At 44.1% G+C, this 21,360-nt stretch overlaps 1 protein-coding gene across 8 annotated transcripts in view; it reads left to right on the forward strand.

Annotated features, from left to right (window-relative positions):
* The window catches only part of LOC308184948 (homer protein homolog 1-like), a 163,671-nt gene that overhangs the window by 65,916 nt on the left and 76,395 nt on the right, over positions 1–21,360 (forward strand). For all 8 annotated transcript variants that reach the window (XR_013943054.1, XR_013943055.1, XM_080572493.1 and 5 more), the window contains 2 exons: positions 814–906; positions 10,877–11,019. Coding sequence is in view for 6 of the 8 variants with exons in the window: in XM_080572493.1 (XP_080428619.1) it covers positions 814–906; positions 10,877–11,019 (236 nt within the window). In the remaining 2 variants the exon portion in view is untranslated. The remainder of the gene's footprint in view (positions 1–813; positions 907–10,876; positions 11,020–21,360) is intronic.

The following is a 21,360-nucleotide window of genomic DNA, read 5'->3' on the forward strand; positions in this document are numbered from 1 at the left end:
TGTGTAAGGCAGTTTATCACTGTTTTTTGGTTTAACCTTGGTAGGCAGCTAAGCACCACACAGACGCTCTCTCACTCCCCCTCCTCAGCAGGATGAAGGCGGGGGAGAAAATAGGATGGAGGGAAACTTACAGATTTGAGATAGAAGCAATTTAAAGAAAGAAAAGAAAAGGCCATGCATGGAAGCAAAAGGAAAAAAATATCTATACTCCCTATCAGCAAATGATGTCCAGCCAATTCCTGGAAGCAGGGCCCCAATAAGCATGATGTCATATGGTATGGAATATCCCTTTGGTCAGTTTAGGTCAGCTGTCCCAGCTATGTCCCCTCCCCACCTCTTGCCCACCCCCAGCTTACTGGCCTTTGGGGGTGGGAGGTTAGAGAGACAGCTTTGATGCTATGTAATCACTGCTCAACAATAGGCAAAACATTGGTGCGATATCAACACCGTTATAGCTACAAGTGCAAAGCACAGCATTATATACTCTGCTGTGGGGAAAGTTAACTCCATCCCAGCCAGACCCAGTACAATTAACCATATCTGAGGTGTTGGTTTTGTTTTAAATGCTATCAGCAACAGGTTAAACTTTGCTGCATCATAATTTTCCTGTCATAAACAGAGTACATTATGTCTGAAAGGTACTGAAAGGTATGTCACTGTGTATCTCACTTAAATGAGTATCTAATAAGGAGAAAAAATTAAAAATTCTACCGACAATTTAACTTCATAAAATGTTAAGTACAGCATTTTTTTCTGCATGTAGTGTAACTACTTCACACCTTCTCTCTTTTTTTTAAACATATATACTTTCAGTTTGCAGAAAAATTTCAGGAATTCAAAGAAGCTGCACGACTAGCAAAGGAAAAATCCCAAGAAAAGATGGAGCTAACAAGTACACCCTCTCAAGTGAGTCTTATTCTCTGATTCAAGCCTAGTACTTCATGCTTTGTGCTACCTTCTGTTTTAAGAATTCATATTGTTTCTTACACACGTATTAAAAATGAACAGGGTACTTCCCAGTTAACCTGAATCCTCAAAACAGTCAGCTAGAAGTGTCAAGAAATCTAAGAGGGTAACAAAGATTGTGAAGGGTCTAGAGGGGAAGATGTATGAGGAGTGTCTGAGGTCACTTGGCTTGTTCAGCTTAGAGAAGAGAAGGCTGAAGGGAGACTTCATAGTGGTATAAAGCTTCCTCACAAGGGGGAGCAGAGGGGGAAGCACTGATCTCTTCTCTCTGGTGAACAGGGACAGGACCTGAGGGAACGGCTTGAAGCTGCAACAGTGGAGGGTCAGGCTGGATATCAGAAAAAGGTTCTTCACTGAGAGGGTGGTCGAGCACTGGAACAGGCTCCCCAGGAAAGTGGTCATGGCACCAAACCTGTCGGAGTTCATGAAGCTTTGGACAATGCTCTCAGACATATGGTATGATTTCTGTGTGGTCCTGTGTGGAGCCAGGAGTTGGACTCAATGATCCTTGTGGGTCTCTTCCAACTCGGGATATTCTGATTCTATGATCCTAAGAATGCATTTAACATACATTAAAGAAGAGTCAAAGGTGTTTGCTTTAGAACAAAATTAGCCTTTTGTTTTGCCCATTCCTTTCTTTGAGCTTTCCCCCAGAAAATGTTATGAGCAAAGATGGCAATCAGTTATATAAGTAAATCTATAGTAAAGACCTTTTGTGTTTTTTCTTATTGTATCTATGAAACGTAAGGTGATGCACTGTAAAGGACTTCATATAAGAAACATAACAAAAAACAATCAAATTTAAAACAGCAAACTATTTCTACTTGTTTCCTACTGTGTAGTATTCACCTGTGAAGTGTGTTGAAGGAAGATGAGAGTCATATGTAGGTTCTGGGGGTTTATTATAGTTAGCCTATTTGTTTTAAGCAATAGTGAAGACAAAGGTAAATCTTGCTCTTAGAAGATGAAACAGTTTTAAAACTTCAGCAGGGATTCCTGAGTTGAGTAGGATTAATACAACTGATTCTTTTAAAATTTTTTTCTAGGGAATGCATCTTTATGCATTGAATCAGTGCATTTCTTGTGTGCTTTGCACCACGATATACTTCTGATCTTTGATAGAACAAGGATGGCAGGAAGTTTACAACATGCTGTCTGAAAAGGTTTATTGCCACTAGAAAGCTACATCCTTCTAAGAGAAGTCAGTGGAACAAGGACAAAAATGTACACAGTGAACCAATCTCATGTTGTTTTCCCTGGCAGGAATTTTTGCCAAAGTGCTAGGTTGGCTTTTGGTATCAAAAGGAAGCTGCTTGCTCTAGCGTAACAAGAAAAAAACAAGGTTGTCTTTTCGTTTTCTTGACTGTCCCTGAATTTCTGAAAAAATCCATAAATAAACACATAAATAATAGAAATATGTATTTCAGTATTATAACCTAGCATACATTTGGCTTTATGTGCAGTAAAGTACTTCGGCCAGGCCTGTAGTTACTCGATAGAGGCTGGGAGAAGACTCCTGGAGTGCAACTTCCTGGTCCAGGTATTAGACAAACCAACCAGAGCAGAAGCATTACTGGACCTGGTGCTCACCAATGCAGATTAACTCATTGAAGAGGTTAAGACTGGAGGCAGACTGGGCTGCAGTGACCATGCCCTGGTTGAGTTTGTGATCTTGAGGGATATGGGCAAAGAGTGAAGTCAGAACCCTGAACTTCTGGAGAACAAACTTCCAGCTTTTTAAAGACCTAACAGATGAGATCCCATGGAACACTGTCCTTATGGACAAAGGAGCTGATCAGAGCTGGCAACTATTTAAAGACACTTTTCTTAGCATGCAAGAGCGCTACATCTCTATGGGTAAGAAATCAAGCAGGGAAGACAAGAAAACCGGCATGGCTGAGCAGGACCTGCTGGTCAAATTGAGGCGCAAGAAGGAAATGCACAGGCAGTGGAAGCAGGGACATGTGGCCTGGGAAGGGTACAGGGATGCGGTCCAGATGTGCAGGGATGGGATAAGGAAAGCCAAGTCACAGATGAAACTAAACTTGGCAAGAGATGCAAAGAATAACAGGAAGGGATTCTACAGGTACATTGGTCAGAAAAGAAAGGCCAAGGAGAGTGTACCCCCTCTGATAAACGAGAAAGGTGATCTAGTAACCACAGACATGGAGAAGGCTGTGGTACTCAACAACGTCTTTGCTTCAGTCTTCACTGGCAGTCAGGCTTCCCAAGTCTTTTGTTTCCCTGAATCTGCAGATGGATTCTGGGGGAGAAAAGTCCTTCCCAGTGTAAGAAAAGAGCAGGTTCGAGACCACATAATGAAACTGAACAGGTACAAGTCTATGGGGCCTGATGACATGCATCCCGGTGTCCTGAGGGAAGTGGCTGATGTAGTTCCCAAGCCTCTCTCCATAATATTTGAAAAGTCCTGGCAGTCAGATGAAGTCCCTGGTGACTGGAAAAAGGGAAACATCACTCCCATTCTTAAAAAGGGCAGAAAGGAAGACCTGGAGAGCTACAGACAGGTGAGCCTCACCTCTGTTCCTGGGAAGATCATGGAACAGATCCTCCTGGAAGCAATGTCAGGGCACATGAAAATCAAAGAGGTGATCCGAGACAGCCAGCACGGCTTCACCAAGGGCAAATCGTGCCTGACCAATCTTGTGGCCTTCTGTGATGGAGTGACTGCATCAGTCAATAAGGGAAGACCAACCGATGTCATCTACCTGGACTTCTGTAAGGCCTTTGACACAGTCCCACATGACATCCTGGTCTCCAAATTGGAGTGATGTGGATTTGAAGGATGGATCATTCGGTGGATAAGGAATTGGCTGGATGTCTGCACACAGAGAGTTGTGGTCAAGGGGGTCCAGGTGGTGGCTGGTGATGAGTAGTATCCCTCAGGGGGTCCATCTTGGGACCAGTACTGTTTAATATCGTTATTAACAACATAGGCAGTTGCAGATGACTCCAAGCTGAGTGGTGCAGTTCATACAAGAGAAGGAGGGGACGTCATCCAAAGGGACCTGGACAAGCTAGAAAAGTGGGCCCATGTGAACCTAATGAGGTTCAACAAATCAAAGTGCAAGGTGCTACACCTGGGTCAGGGCAATCATGAATACAGACTGGGAGAAGAACTCATTCAGAGTTCTCAGCCCTGCAGGGAAAGACTTGGGGGGTTCTAGTGGACGAAAAGCTCAGCCTGAGCCAGCAGTGTGCGCTTACATTCCAGAAGGCCAACTGCATCCTGGGCTGCATCAACAGAGGCATAGCCAGAAGGTCGAGGGAGGTGATTGTCCCTCTCTCCTCTTTACTTGTGAGGCCCCACCTGGAGTATTTCATCGAGGTGTGGGGTCCCCAGCACAAGAAATATGTTGACCTGTTAGAACAGGTCCAGAGGAGGGCCACGAAGATGATCAGCGGGCTGGAGCACCTCTCCTATGAAGAAAGGCTGAGAGAGTTGAGGTTGTTCACCCTAGAGAAGAGAAGGCTCCGGGGAGACCTTATTGCGACCTTTCAATAATTTAAGGGGGCTTATAAAAAAGATGGAGAGCAACTTTTTGCTCAGGCAGATAATAATAGGACATGGGGTAATGGTTTTTAATTCGAAGACATGAGATTTAGATTAGATGTTAGGAAGAAATTCTTCACTGTGAGGGTGGTGAGGCGCTGGGACAGGTTGCCCAGAGAGGTTGTGGATGCTCCATCCCTGGAGGTGTTCAAGACTGGTTGGATGGGGCCCTGGGGCACCTGATCCAGTGGGTGGCATTGTTGCCCATGGCAGGGGGACTGGAACTAGATGATCTTTAAGGTTCCTTCCAACCAAGCCACTCAATGTTTCCATGTTTCTATGTTCATAGGGAAAGCAATTGCTCTGCTTATCTTTTGACATGCTGTTTAAAAATCAGGATTTACATTTGACACTGTCAAATGGAGTGACTTGTTATTTGTTTTGGACAGAATTACTCAGAGGCAAGATACTTTTATCTAACAGTTGCCCAGGGTTAAAACTTTCTCTTAATCTATATGAGCTATTGATATTGTTAACTTTCCTGTATAGATTTCGCCTTTGGAGCCCTACATTTTATGTTGTAGGCAGCTATAGAAATTTTATCTTGAGGAGTTCTAGACTGCATGTTGAAAGTTGCAATTTAATTACTGCACACTTGGGAATAATTTCATATTCAGGCCTTACTTTTCAATTTGTCTTTTAGCTGTGTTGATAAGTTAGTATATTGTTCTGAAAGATACAGTTAGTGCAAGTGCTGACACATCAGCGTAATAGTCTTTACATAATGCTTCATATTAGTTCTCCAGAGAAGAAGGAGAGAAGGGAGAAGGCAGGAGGAAGAAAAGGCGGGTTTTAGTTGTGCATGATTGATTCCACAACAGGGGGAACAGAGGGTCCAATATATAGAAGGGACCCTCCTCTAAGGGAAGTCTGCTGCCTTCCTGGGGCCCGGGTTAAGGACATCACCAGGAGACTTCCCAGCTTGGCTCAACCCTCAGACTATTACCCATTTCTGGTCCTACATCTAGGAAGAGAAGAAGTGGAAATGCATAGCCCGAGAGCAATCAAAAGGGACTTCAGGGAGTTGGGATGGATGATCAGGAACTTGGGTGCACAAGTCATCTTCTCCTCCATTCTCCCCAGTACTGACAGCGACAGGAACAGAAGGATAGCATCCATTAACACGTGGCTCCGTGGCTGGTGTCATCACCAAAATTTTGGGTTCTTTGGTGACAGGAAGCCTTACATGACACGGAGCTTGCTGGCATCGGACGGGATTCATCTTTCCCAAAGGGGAAAGAGGGTCCTTGGTCATGAGTTGGCAGGGCTCATTGATTGGGCTTTAAACTAGATTCAGTGAAGGAGGGGGATATCATCAGGGATGCTGGCAATAAGGTACGGGATGACATGCCATCCCACTCATGCCAGCTGAACACCAGAGCTGGCAAAGGATGCCCAAAGCCCAGAGAGGGAACAAAGCTTAACAGGAGAGCTACCGTAGGCCCACATGGATGAGTTACAGTTGCCCCATCTGGAAAGGCAGATGCATTGAGATCCCATCTCAAATACCTCTATGTAAACTTACACAGCATGGGGAATAAACAAGGGGAACTGGAGGTGTGCATGCGGTTGTAGGGCTATGATCTCATCCCAATTACTGAGACATGGTAGGATAGCTCTCATGACTGGAATGTGGCCATGGATGGCTTTGTGCTTTTTAGGAAGGACAGGCCGGGAAGGTGTGGTGGTTTTACTCGGGTGGGCGACCGAGCTCCACCACAACCGCTCTCTCACTCCCCCTCCTCAAAGAGGAACGGGGAGAAAATACGATGAAAAGGGCTCAAGGGTTGAGATAAGGACGAGGACATCGCACAGTCATTATCGTGACGGGCAAAACCGACTCAGCATAGGGAGATAGTAAGATTTATTGCTTATTACTAACAAGCTAGAGAAGCGAGAAACAAAGGAAAGAAACCAAAAGCACCTTCCCCCCCATCTGCCCTCTTCTACCTCCTCCCCCCGAGCGGCACAGGGGAACGGGGGAATGGGGGTTATGGTCAGTCTATAGCGCTTCTTCTCCGCTGCTCCTTCTCGATCACTCTCGTCCCCTGTGCTGTGGGGTCCCTCCCACAGGATGCAGTCCTTGGTGAACTGATCCGGCGTGGGCTGCCCACAGGCAGCAGCTCTTCAAGAACTGCTCCAGATATGGGTCCATACCACGGGGTCCATCCCTCAGGAGCAAACTGCTCCAACCTGGATCCCCCACGGGCAGCAGCTCCTGCCAGGTCACCTGCTCCTGTGTGGTCTCCTCTCCACGGGCTACAGGTCTGGCCCGGAATCTGCTCTGGCAGGGGTCTTCCACAGGCTGCAGTCTCCGTCGGTGCAGGTCCACCTGCTCCACCGTGGTACTCCATGGGCTGCAGGGGGACATCCTGCTTCACCATGGTCCTCACCACAGGCTGCAGGGGACTTCTGCTCTGGCACCTGGAGCACCTCTCCCCTTCCTTCTTCACCGACCTTGGCGCCTGCAAGGCTGTTCCTCAGTCCTCTCACTCTCCCAGCTGCTGTGTGGCGCAGCGGTTTTTTTTCCGTCTTAAATATGCTCTCACAGAGGTGCAAAACAACATCACTTATTGGCTCGGCTCTGGTCAGCAGTGGGGCCCTTACCAAACATGGGGCAGCTTCTAAATCCTTCTCACAGAAGCCACCCCTATGGCCCCCTGCTACCAAAACCTTGCCACGTAAACCCACTACAGAAGGTGAGGTGGTGGAGTTGCTCTTTACGTGAGTGAGCAACTGGAATGTATGGAGTTCTGTCTAGGGATGGACGAAGTGCGAGTCGAGAGCCTATGGGTGAGGATTAAAGGGCAGGCCAACAGGGGTGACATTGTGGAGGGTGTTTACTACATGCCACCGGATCAGAAAGAGGAAGTGGATGAGGCCTTCTACAGGCAGCTGCAAGTTGCCTCACGTTCACAGGCCCTGGTTCTTATGGGGATTTTAACCACCCTGATATTTGCTGGAAAGGCAATACAGCTTGGAACAGTCCAGGAGGTTACTGCAGAACACTGTGGATAACTTCTTGATGTGGGTGGTAGGTGAGCCAACAAGGAGAGGGGCACTGTTAGACCTGGTACTAACAGAGATGGTCTAGTTGGAAACGTGAAGATTGAGTGCAGTCTCAGCTGCAGTGATCACAAGATGCTGGAGTTCAAGATCCTGCGAGGAGGAAGCAGGGCAAAAAGTAGGATCGCAACCCTGGATTTCAAGAGAACTAACTTTGACCTCTTCAGGGACCTAATTGGAGGAATCCCCTGGGCCAGGGCTCTCGAGGGAAAGGGGGCCCAGGAGAGTTGGCTAATATTCAAGCACCACTTCCTCCAAGCTCAGGATCTTGGAGGGGATGCACCTGAGGGTGCTGAGGGAGCTGGCCGATGTTATTGCTAGGCCACTCTCCATCATCTTTGAAAGGTCATGGAGAACAGGGGAGGTGCCTGAGGACTGGAAGAAAGCCAACATTACTCTAGTCTTCAGGAAGGGCAAGAAGGAAGACCCAGGAAACTACAGGCCAGTCAGCCTCACCTCCATCCATGGAAAGGTGATGGAGCAGCTCATCCTTGAGGCCATCTATAAGCAGGTGGAGGAAAAGAAGGTGATTAGGAGCAGTCAACATGGATTCATCAAGGGGAAGTCATGTTTAACCAACCTGATAGTCTTCTACGATGAGATGACTGGCTGGATGGATGAGGGGAGAGCAGTGGATGTTGTCTACCTTGACTTCAGCAAGGCTTTTGACACTGTCTCCCATAACATCGTCCTGAGCAAGCTCCGGAAATGTGGGATCCATGAGTGGAGAGTGGGGTGGACTGAGAACTGGCTGGATGGCAGAGCTCAGAGGGTTGTGTTCAATGGTGCCAAGTCTACTTGGAGGCCTGTGGCTAGTGGTGTCCCCCAGGGGTCAGTACTGGGTCCAGTCTTGTTCAACTTATTCATCAGTGATCTGGATGAAGGGGCAGAGTGCACCCTCAGCAACTTTGCAGATGATACAAAGCTTGGTGGAGTGGCTGTCACACCAGAGGCCTGTGCAGCCATTCAGAGGGACCTGGACAGGCTGGAGAGTTGGGCGGAGAGGAACCTCGTGAGGTTCAACAAGGGCAAGTGCAGGGTCCTGCACCTGGGGAGGAACAGCCCCAAGCACCAGTACAGGCTGGGGGCTGACCTGCTGGAGAGCAGCTCTGTGGAGAGGGACCTGGGGGTCATGGTGGACAGCAAGTTAACCATGAGCCAGCAATGTGCTCTTGTGGCCAAGAAGGCCAATGGGATCCTAGCCTGCATCAGGAGGAGTGTGGATAGCAGGTCAAGGGAGGTGATCCTCCCCCTCTACTCAGCTCTGGTGAGGCCACACCTGGAATATTGTGTGCAGTTCTAAGCTCACCAGTACAAGAGGGATGTAGAACTTCTAGAGAGGGGTCAGTGTAGAGCCACGAAGATGATTAAGGAATTGGAGCATCTGTCTTATGAGGAAAGACTAAGTGAGCTGGGCCTGTTTAGCCTAGAGGAGAGGAGATTGAGAGGGGATCTTATCAACCTCTACGAATACCTGAGTGGACAATGTAAAGAGGATGGGGCCAAACTCTTCTCAGTGGTGGCCAGTGACAGGACAAGGCATAATGGGTATAAATTGAACCACAGGAGGTTTCATTGACATATGAGGAAGAACTTCTTTATGGTTCAGGTGACAGAGCACTAGAACAGGCTCAGGCTACCCAGAGAGGTTGTGGAATCTCCTTCTTTGGAGATATTCAAAACCTGCCTGGATGCGATTCTGTGTGACATGCTCTAGGTGGCCCTGCTTGAGCAGGGGGGTTGGACTAGATGATCTCTGGAAGTCCCTTCCAACCTCAACCGGTCTGTGATTGTGTGATTCTGTATCAGGAACTTTGGAGTTTAGAGCAAATGAACTCCATGATGCAGATGAAGTGATGGCTTCACAGCAGACTGCAGCACTTCCATGGTGCTAGGACTCAGAGATATTTATGACTAGGGGGAAGATGGATGCTTGGTAGTAGAGAGGGGAGGTGGTACCCTAGAGACATTTGATGGAGCACTTACTGTCATTTTGATCACCTCCCCAAAAGTTGCTGCAAGGCAGTGAATTGGATTTACATGACAAGGTTTTTGTCAACCAGAGTCTGAATCTCAGTTCTTTTCTTCTCTAAGCCAGAATCTGTCCACAGATATTTCTTGTGACCCTGGTCATTTCAGATTAAGACCTCTGTTAATATATGAAATTATGTGGTGAATAACTTATTCAAAACAGTCCAACTCTTTCTTCTGTGATTCTGAGCCCCTCCTATGTAGGCTATTAAGAATAGTGATTGCTTGATAGGTTTTGGTATCACAATATTTTTATAGTGCAAAGAATAGGCTGATTTTGGCAAAATGGTCATAAGCCTGTCACCTGTTAGCTTTTTCTTTGTGGAAATATGCAGTTTACTTACAAAGCTTGTGAAAAAGTAGTTTTCTGGGATGTCATTTGAATTTCTGGAACAAATATTTCAGCCATATTATGGTATCTGAATCAATATCTGCAGCTTTATTCTATTGCCAGTTGGTACTGAATAGGGAAGCTCTTTGAAGAACAGCAATTCCAGGGAAGTGTATGGAATGCTTAATAAAAAAAACGGTATAATGCTTAATAAGAAAACAAGCTGGAATCACTATGTTTTGTTCATGATTTTAGAACCACCTACTCCTTTGTTTTGCTTTAGAGAGATGTGATGTGTGATGGCACTCAAGATGATCTGTTCCATGACCTTCTCTGGCACTGAGGTCAGACTGACAGGCCTGTAACTCCCAGATCCTCCTTCCTGCCCTTCTTGTAGATGGGTGTCACATTTGCTAACCTCTAGTCAACAGGGGCTTCCCCGGTTAGCCAGGACTGCTAGTAAATTATTGAAAGTGGCTTGGCGAGCACTTCTGTCAGCTCCTTCAGTATGTTTGGATGAATCCTATCCAGCCCCATAGACTTTTGAACATTCAAAATATGTAGGAGGTCACACACTTTCCCATTGGATTATAAAGGTTTCATCTCACTCCCTGTCACCATCTTCCAGCTCCAGGGGGCTGTATATAATAATATCAGGTAAGAGAGAGAGAGCTCTATAATAAGCAGGAGGCTTGCAAATAAATCATAGTTCAGTTGTGTTTTGTACAAGATAATATGAATTTTATGGTAATATATTCCTATGAGGGATGCTGGAAATCAGTGAGCCTCACAGTAATATTGCCTAAAATTCGTATCTCATTTAAGAATTAATTTTAGTACTTATGCATATATTGCCTTCCCGAGCAAGTTGGTTTGTAACTCTAATATGTCATTTGTTTGTTTTACTTAAGGAATCAGCTGGAGGGGATATTCAGTCTCCTTTAACGCCAGAAACTATTAACGGGACAGATGATGAGAGAGTGACACCAGAAGTGATGCAGAACTCGGACTCAAGGGCTGAACCAACCCAGAACGCATTGCCATTTACTCATAGGTACAGATTCCATTCCCACATTCTGATAAAGTGATATCTGTCTCCTTCCTTGTTAAAGGAACCTTCTTCCATATTGTGGCTTCTACCTAGCACAGTTAAGAATTTAATTATGTGATTTAAAAAATAATAATACAGGACTGGCTTTCATATTTGCAATATAATATTTGTCCCCCCCTTGCCCCCCCCCCAAAAAAAAAATAGTATGAGGAAATCTCTTAGAATGAGATTTGGGGGTGGCGGTATGTGTTTTTTATAGTTTAATCAGCTCAGTGTGAGCACTTGAACACTGGTTAGTGTAGCTGTCCCTTTAACAGGAAACATTATTTCAGTGTCTGACATCTTAGTAATGGTAAGTGCTTCATAGAATATGCCAGTTAAATTATTTTTGCATGTTTTCTTTAAATGATAACATAGGATCAGCCTTTCAGTGATGAGTTGTGGAAAGAAAAGGGACTCTTACAACACTTCTGGATTATACAATTTAAAGAAATCTTTAAGCGAACACTTTTCTGTTGGCTGAAAAGTTTTTTCAACTTTTTTTCAAAACATGAGAAATGTGCAGTTCTGCTTCAGACTGAATTATACTTTGGTGCACTAGGAATTCTGTACTCCATTGCTCTTTATGAAAACTAGGACTTTTTATTTAATCATACAAACCATGAACTAAGTTGGATATATCTTGCCTATTAGAAACTGTAAATGGGACACTCAGTAACACACTTTATGTACTAAGACTATGGAGAGCAACATAAATATTTAATTAACTTAGAGTAAAGCTAGAAATACTTTTTTTTAATAATATGATCTTGATAGAGTTTAAATAGTTTAAGAGCTCTTGATCAAAGGTTGGGGAACACTGGGACCTTGGATAGTTCATGCAAATAATTCGGAATGAGCAGAGATGGAACTGGAATCCTTCAAGACTTCTCATTTTTTGTAAGAGAATAATACTCTTAAATGTACCCAGAAAAAAATAATTTACATGTTCAAATGAGAAAAAGTTGATCCTTTTCATTAATTTTTTACAAGTGATTGTGTTTATTTTTATACTTTTACTGTTAGCAGTGCATCTATTATACGTTTAAGAAGCGGTGCTTTGTAAGAGGGCTATGTGCATGTTGAAGGAGTATTATAGATGCTGCACATCCATCAGTGTTCTATAAAGAGTTCATTTAAACTTGTTTTTGTGTTAGAATTCTCGGTATTTTTGTGAAAAGTAGTTATGATGAAGTCCACACTCTAGCAGTTGTTTGTTTAAAAAAAGATAGCTGCAAGATTTTCCATTTCTTTTTGCATACGTAAATTTGTTTTCTGGTATGCCAATGCATTAACTACACTTTGCTCTGCATTTAGCATGACTGAAAATATTTTTGAAACTACCCAGCTGTAATTTTGGATGGTGTAAAATAGAGGTTACAAAACTTACATGCATTGCATTTTTCTATCTACTTCATTTATGCAAAGTGAGTGCCTGGTCTTAGTTTATTGTCCGGTTATATACCACTAGCTAGAATAGGTCTTCTGACAATCTCTCTGTGTTTAGAGGGTCACTTCTTATGATGATTCTCAAAAGACCAGAGTTTTGTCTTGCTCATGGTAGCCTCAAGTTAGTGAGCTATTACTGAAGAAAATCCCATTTTTTAAAACCCTTTGAAATTAATTGAATTTTAGGCTAGATAAGGTTTTTGTTATAAATAAATAAAAATGTATATAGGCCACTCTTATTTATACTGACAAGCTCAACTGAGGTCATTTATAAATTATTTATATATTATTGAAAATGCTTTTGAGAGCTGACAATTTTTTCATATAGAAAGAAAAGCCTTTGTGTGTGTGTGTGTTTCCCTCAATCAGAGGGGAACTGCTATTCAAATATCTATATATACCAAAAGATACCAGTTATTTCCCAGGCACAATTACGCTTTTCAAGTTGATGGCAGAACTTAGTTTGAAAATCAGCTACCTTGACTGGATTTAATTGTTAGCTATAACAATTAGGCTCTCTAAAATGGCAGTATATAACACATGCATGAAAGCGATGGAAACTGAAGCCTTCAGGACTGTGTTAGTCCTGTCTAAATGGACATGTTTTTGAATAGGCATTTCTTAATGTTAAGTGGGCAACTAGGTAGACATACCTAGTTGCTTGTGCTGACTGGAAGGGTGTTTTCTGAAGGCAGTTTGCTTGCCCCTGTTTTATAAAAAAACAAAAACAAACAAAAAAAAACACTCACTGGAGACTCACTGGGTTTTTCATGTGTCAGGGCTACGAAAAGCGATTGTGCACCTCCTTGTTCCCTGCCCTTTTGATGCTATTGTGTGTTGGTGGCACTTTGTGTTTGATGGAAAGGAGTTGCTGCACTGAACCCTTTCCCTGTGCACCCTGGTAACTCCTGCCAATCACTGAGCCTCTTCCTCCAGCACCCTGTGTTTCAGCAAAGGGAAAGTTTATCCAGTTCTTCTGGGTGAGGAGGATAATGCTGGAAGGGCATGTGAGTGTTGTTTTGTGCGTGGCAATGCTTTTTACATATTCATCTTTATTTCTGGAGATGTTGATCAAATACTAGGTGCTTTTCAAAAGAAAATATTGTATGGTCTTCCCTCCAATGAGTTCATCTATAGGGGACATGAGAGTTACTGAGGCTGGCTACGCTTCACTGAAATAACACTAGCATAGCAAGTTCATTCCTTCCATAAAAAAGAAAGGTATATTCTGCTCTGGTGTGACAATGCAAGCTTATCCAGTGAAGGTCCAAAAGGAGTGGTCCTCAGTGTAGGCTGGAGCATAGGGAAGGCACATGTGGGGCCACCCTACAGGAGCCTGGCATGTGTGGGGAAAGGGTTGGAGCTTCATGGGCAGGACAAAGTGCCACAGCACCACATGGCCTGGATAGTTAGTGAGGTGAGAAGCGTGTTGCTGCTGAGAGAGTCAGCAAGCTCAGCTGAGTGCAGGTGCCTCTGCAGCAGAGGACAGGGGGTAAAAGTTTGAAGGGGGTTCTTACCAAAACAGTGATCAGGGGAAGGTGTTTTCATGTCTTTGTATGAACTGGAAGAGTTTGATAGGAGTTAACAAGGACAGAAATCAGAGGAGCAGAGGTCACGTTTTAGTCTGCATCTTACTAGTTGTCACTTTTAATCTGCACACCTGAAAAATGTTCAATTTAATTTTGCTGTAACACATCCTCTCTGGCCAGATATGTCCTCTTCTGCAAGCATTATCCTCTGCATTTTGTACGTCTTAGTGTAGGCAGTTGGGCCTCTGTTATTTCAGCAGTGTTAGACTACCTCGGTATTTATAGTTATTTTCTGACCATTTATACCCAGAAACTGAATAAAAGCATTACTTAAGTCACCAGTGTTGTTATTAGAACTTTAATTTCTAATTGTTTCAATAAACAATTGTAAGTATTGAAATGAACTTTCTCTAGTATATGTCTACAATCCCATTCATATCCCATGAACGGAGTAAAAGTCAGTCTAGTTGCTTCAGTTTATCCTTAACTGGAAAATCCTAAAGCTGTTCACAAGCAGTGTGACTCTACTCAACTGCTCAAGAGACAAGGATATTAAACAGTTATGAACCTTGCACAGAAAGATCAACTCTTGCAATTAAACCTCTTGCCTTTTTTAAAACTAGCTATGATGGTTAATGTTGAATTATGAATTAATATTACTTGGGAACTTCCACTTCCTGTAATATAGTATAGCCTGAGCAATGCTCTTATTATTAAATGTTGCCAGAAAAAATGAAAATAAAAAGTAGCCCAAGCCTGACATTAGAATTTAAAAAATCTTGGCTGAGACACTGATCAGTCATTTTCTGAACGATGGCTAGTCCAGGAAGGCTTTTTTTCTAACAAAAGCTAGTTAATCAAATCTAATATTTAAGCTAATTAATATTTTTCAAGTACATATTTTCTTTCTTAACTAAATCTTAGTCTCCTCAAACTTTTTTTTTGCAATATTTTCTAAATTCTGTAACTGTGATTTTTTTCAACAATGACAAAAAAAAAAAGTTGACCATAAAATGGGGTTTGGAGAGAAAGGAAAGGTTGCTAAAAAATTTATAATCACTTCTGATGTGACTGTACTTGGCTTTTAAATGTAAATTTTAATAATGTTGGTGCATAGTATACAATTCCTAGTTGTCTGAATGAGCCCAAAGGAATACTATTCTAAGCTTACTCAGACTTAGAATATAATTCAAATATAAAAACTGGATAGTGTGTCTGGCGAACTCTGCAACTGGTGTTTGGGGCTTTTTGGTAACTTTGGTGACAGTGATCTTTCCCCCTTGAAAACAATACATTTGTTTATAACGTCTTATTCCATTTCTTGGCACTTAAGAAAGCTGTGGGATAAAACATACTTTCAGAAACAAAACTTACTATAAGAGGATTCTGCTGGAACAAATTTTAAGTGTCTTCAATTTTCTGTCAACCATGACTTGAACCTGTTAATCACTTTTTCATGTAATATGTAATGATGTTTCATTTAAACTTAATGAAACTTGGAATTTCTATTACATAATCTTTTGATAATGATGTGTGTTTGTTGCTTGTTCATTAAAATTCCTATTTTTGCATTCAAACAAGTTTTTAATATGAATTTTTGACTCATTCCCTTGGTGAAAATTGACTTATTTCAAGTAGTTTGTATCTTAGATATTTTATTGTCTAGATAGCTTACCATTTAATGCTGCATATAAATCACATACTGTGACAAAAAAAAAAAAAATCATGCTGCTAGCTCATGTTCCTTCACTGAGTTTTCATCAAAAATTGTAAGCAGAAATCTGTTCAGTAGATTTTCCACTTTGTGTATCACAACCATCCACTTAATATTTTCGCTATGTCACAGGGAAAGTACTTTGGATCATGTCGAATTGTTAAGTTGGCTTTGAAGATAAGTTCTTAGTTAATAATTTTTGTGGTATTTTGGAATTTTGAATTTATATTCAAATCCCAGTATTTGGACATTCTTTATAATGTTATGCATAGTTTCCTTACCAAGTAGTTTTTGGAGGTGTGTATTACTTTTTTTTGGGGGGGGGTAATTCTTGTTTTTAAATGCTATTTGGGCAGATCATCGGATAATTTATGGTAGTGAGGAACCTCAGGAAGTCTCTATTCCAAGATCCTGGCCAAAGCAGATTATTATGAGATCAGACTAGGTGGCTCTGGGATTTATCCAGTTGGGTTTTGAAAACCTTCAAGAATGGATAAAGATAAAGCTGAGCTTTTTAAAAAGGCTTCTCTATAACTTAAAAGGCGAAAACTGGCATTGAATTGCATGGTGCTACAGAATCATAGAATCATACAATCATAGAATGCTTTGGGTTGGAAAAGACCTTTAAAGAACATCTAGTCCAACCACCCTGCCATGGGCAGGGACATCTCTCACTAGATCAAGTTGCCCAAAGCCCTGTCCAACCTGACCTTGAACACTTCCAGGGATGGGGCATCCACAACTTCTCTGGGTAACCTGTTCCAGTGTCTCACCACACTCATACTGAAGAATTTCTTCCTAATATCTAAACTAAATCTACTCTCTTTCGGTTTAAAGCCGTTACCCCTTGTCCTACCACTACATGCCCATGTAAAAAGGAAATTAAGTTGGTTAGACATGTGTTGTGGTTTAACCTGGCCGGCAGCTAAGCACCACACAGCCGTTCGCTCACCCTCCCCCCTCCCTCTCTGGGATGGGGGAGAGAATCAGAAAAAAGAAGTGAAAGCTTGTGGTAAAGACAGTTTATTAGGACAGAAAAAAAAAAGGAAAATAATAATAATAATAATGATAATAGCACTACTAATAATAACGTGTACAAAACAAGTGATGCACAATGCAATTGCTCACCACTTGCTGACTGATGCCCAGCTTATCCCCGAGCAGCCTGTCCCCCCACTCCGGCCAGCCACCCCATATTAATTGTTCAGCATGACGTCAGATGGTATGGAATACCCCTTCGGCCAGTTTGGGTCAGCTGTCCTGGTTCTGTCCCCTCCCAGCTCCTGATGCACCCCCAGCCTGTCCACTGGCAGGGCAGCATGAGAAGCTGAAAAGTCCTTGTCTTAGTGTAAGCACTGCTATGCAATAATTAAAACATCAGCATGTTATCAACATTATCCTCATCCTAAATCCCAAACACAGCACCCTACCAGCTACCAGGAGGAAAACTAACCCTATCCTACCCTAAACCTGAACAATATCCTTGCCTTATTCCATACCATTTAAGTCATGCTCAGGTTCCATACATTCCAAAACATTCCAATTAAGCATCACTTTTCATATATGTATATAAAATGTCCACTGAGTTTGTTTAGTCCATGACTTCAGGCTCCATCTGTCACAGCAGTCTTTCAGGGCAGATCACAGCACTCTACCAGCTACTAGGAGGAAAATTAACTCCGAAACCAGGACAACATGACCTACCCCTAGTGAACCCATGTTGGCTCTGAACAATGACTGCATAGTCCTTTAGGTGTTCTTCAGTGACTCCCATAATAATCTTCTCCATAATTTTACCAGACACTGAAGTGAGACTGACAGGCCTGTAATTCCCAGGATATTCTTTCTTGCCCTTCTTGAAAATTGGAAGCACATTTGCCACCTTCCAGTCAACTGGGACATCTATAGATTCCTATGACTGTTGACAAATGTATGAGAGAGGTCCCGCGGTGACATCAGCCAGCAACACCTCCAGGGATGGGACATCCAAAACTTCTCAGAACAATGTGTTCCAGTGCCTCACCACCCTCTAAGTGAAGAATTTCCTCCAAACATCTACTCAAACTCTCCCCTCTTTTAGTTTAAAATCATACCCCCTTGTCCTGTCATTATCTGACTGAGCAAAAAGTTGCCCTCCATCTTTTTTACAAGCCCCCTTTAAATACTGAAAGGCTGCAATGAGGTTTCCCTGGAGCCTTCTCTTCTCCAGGGTGAACAACCCCAGCTCTCTCAGCCTTTCTTCATAGGAGAGGTGATCCAGCATGATGTTCACTGCCCTCCTTTAGACCCGCACTAAAAGGCCCACACACTTCTTGTGCTGGGGGCCCCAAACCCGGACGCAGTACTCCAAGTGGGGCCTCACAAGGGCAGAGGAGAGGGGGACAATCACCTCCCTTGACCTGCTGGCTATGCCTCTGTTGACGCAGCCCAGGATGCAATTCGCCTCCTGGGATGCAAGCACGCACTGCTGGCTCAAGCTCAGCTTTTAGTCCACTAGAACCCCCAAGTCCTTCTCTGCAGGGCTGAGAACTCTGAATGAGTTCTTCTCCCAGTCTGTATTCATGTCTGGGATTGCCCTGACCCAGGTGTAGCACCTTGCACTTTGATTTGTTGAACCTCATTAGGTTCACATGGGCTCACTTTTCTAGCTTGTCCAGGTCCCTTTGGATGACATCCCCTCCTTCTCTTGTATCAAATGCACCACTCAGCTTGGTTTCAACTGTAAACTTGCTGAGGGTGCACTCGATCCCACTGTCTATGTCGTATATAAAGATATTGAACAGTACCAGTCCATGTGGTGGTTTTACTCAGGTGGGCAACCGAGTTCCACCACGGCCGCTCTCTCACTCCCCCTCCTCAAAGGGAAAGGGGGAGAAAATATTATGCAAAGGGCTCAGGGGTTGAAATAAGGACGAGGAGATTGCTCGACAATTATCATGACGGGCAAAACAGACTCAGAGTAGAGACATAGTAAGATTTCTTGCCTAATACAAACAAGCTAGAGAAGCGAGAAACAAAGGAAAGAAACCAAAAACGCCTTCCCCCCATCCACCCTCTTCTACCTCGTCCCCCCAGGCGGTGCAGGGGGACAGGGGAATAGGGGTTGCAGTCAGTCTATAGCGCTTTGTCTCTGCCACTCCTTCTCGGTCACTCTCTTCCCCTGCTCCAACGTGGGGTCCCTCCCACCGGATGCAGTCCTTCATGAACTGATCCTGCATGGGCTTCCCACAGGCAGCAGCTCTTCAAGAACTGCTCCAGATATGGGTCCGTACCACGGGGTCCATCCCTCAGGAGCACACTGCTCCAACCTGGGTCCCCCACGGGCAGCAGCTCCTGCCAGGTCACCTGCTCCTGCGTGGTCTCCTCTCCACGGGCTACAGGTCCGGCCCGGAATCTGCTCTGGCAGGGGTCCTCCACAGGCCACAGTCTCCGTCAGTGCAGGTCCACCTGCTCCACCGTGGTACTCCATGGGCTGCAGGGGGACAGCCTGCTTCACCATGGTCCTCACCACAGGCTGCAGGGGACTTCTGCTCTGGCACCTGGAGCACCTCTTCCCCTCTTTCTTCACTGACCTTGGTGCCTGCAAGGCTGTTTCCCACTCCTCTCTCTCTCCCAGCTGCTGTCTAGCAGAAGGTTTGGGTTTTTTTTGGCTTTTTTTTTTTTTAACTTTTCTTAAATATGCACTCATAGAGGCGCAACCAACATTGCTTATTGGCTCCGCTCTGGTCAGCAGTGGGGCCCTTATATAACATGGGGCAGCTTCTAGATTCTTCTCTCGGAATGCACCCCTATGGCCCCCTGCTACCAAAACCTTGCCATGTAAACCCACTACAGTCCCTCAGGCCAATTCCTTATCCGCTGAATGGTCCACCCATGAAAGCCATATTTCTCCAATTTGGAGATCAGGATGTCAGATGGGACTGTGTTAAAGGCCTTACAGAAGTCCAGCTAGATGACATCAGTCAGTCTTCCCTTATCGACTGATGCGGTCACTCCATCACAGAAGGCTGCCAGACTGGTCAGGCACAACATGCCCTTGGTGAAGCTGTGCTGGCTGTCTCAGATCACCTCCTTCTCCTGCATGTTTCTTAACATTGCTTGCAGAAGGATGTGTTCTATCATCTTCCCAGGAACAGAGGTGATTCTGACCAGTCTATAGTTCTGAGGGTCTTCATTTCTGCCCTTTTTAAGAATGGGAGTGATGTTTCCCTTTTTCCGGTCACCAGAGACTTCACCTGACTGCTATGGCTTTTCAAATATGATGGAGAGTTGCCTGTCAGCTGCATCAGCCACTTCCCTCAGGACCCTCAGATGCATGTATTCGGGCCCTATAGACTTATATATGTTCAGGTTCATCAGGTGGTCTCAAACCCAATCTTCACTTACTGTGGGAGGGACTTTGCTCCCTGAGTCCCTGCCTTGAGGCTCAGGGACTTGAGAGATGTGGAGAGAGTGACTGCCAGTGAAGACTTAGGCAAAGAACTTGAGTACCTCAGCCTTCTCCATGTCTGTTGTTACCAGTTCTCTAATATTGTGTCCTGGTTCCAGTTAGCACAGAGTTAATTTTCCCTCATAGTAGCTGGTAGGGTGCTATGTTTTGGATTAGGGTGAGAAGAGCGCTGATAACATGCTGATGTTTTAATTGTTGCAGAGCAGTGTTTACACCAGGCCAAGGACTTTTCGGCTTCTCGCTCTGTCCTGCCAGCGAGCAGGCTGGGGTTGCATCAGGAGCTGGGAGGGGACAGACCCAGGACAGCTGACCCAAACTGGCCAAAGGGGTATTCCATACCATCTGACGTCATGCTAAACAATATATAGGGGTGGCTGGCCGGGGTGGGGGGCCGGGCTGCTCGGGGATAGGCTGGGCATCGGTCAGCGGGTGGTGAGCAATTGCATTGTGCATCACTTGTTTTCTTACACATTATTATTATTAATAATATTATCATTATCACTATTATTATTATTATTGTTATTATTATATTCCTGTCTTAATAAACTGTCTTTATCTCAACTCACCGGCTTCACTTTCCCATTTCTCTCCCCCATCCCAGAGAGGGAGGGGGGAGGGTGAGCGAACGGCTGTGTGGTGTTTAGCTGCCAGCCGGGTTAAACCACAACATATTGTTTGTCAGAGGGAGTACACTCTCTTTAGTCTTCCTTTTCTGGCTAATGTACCTGTAAAATCTCTTCTTATTTTTTGCATCCCTTGCCAAGTTCAGCTCCAGATGTGCCTAGAATGAACTGTGACATTTTAGGTCACACCAGAGGAACTCTTTACTCTGTTGAGAAAGATTTTTATTTCCTGAGACTCATTTAGAAACTAAACTCAAAGGTGATGTGTTCCTGATGTCAGTGTAAGCAAAGGGCTAGTTAATAAAGCAACTTAGAAGTATGGCTTGACTTCACCTCAACCAACACTTTTTTGATATTTTGTAACAGTAGCTGTGCTGTCCTCTCTTGTGCCCCACCAGCAAGATCCTGGTGTCAGGAAGAAGCACATGGAGAAGGATTACTCTCCCCTCCCTCCCTGACCCAATTACCACTGCTTCCTGCATTTCTGCCTAAACCACTGGTATTTATCTTAGGTAGGCTATCCTTCACAATAAAAGTTCT

The sequence above is a fragment of the Anser brachyrhynchus genome (genome assembly GCF_964034855.1).
Source record: "Anser brachyrhynchus genome assembly, chromosome: W".
NCBI classification, from domain to species: domain Eukaryota; kingdom Metazoa; phylum Chordata; class Aves; order Anseriformes; family Anatidae; genus Anser; species Anser brachyrhynchus.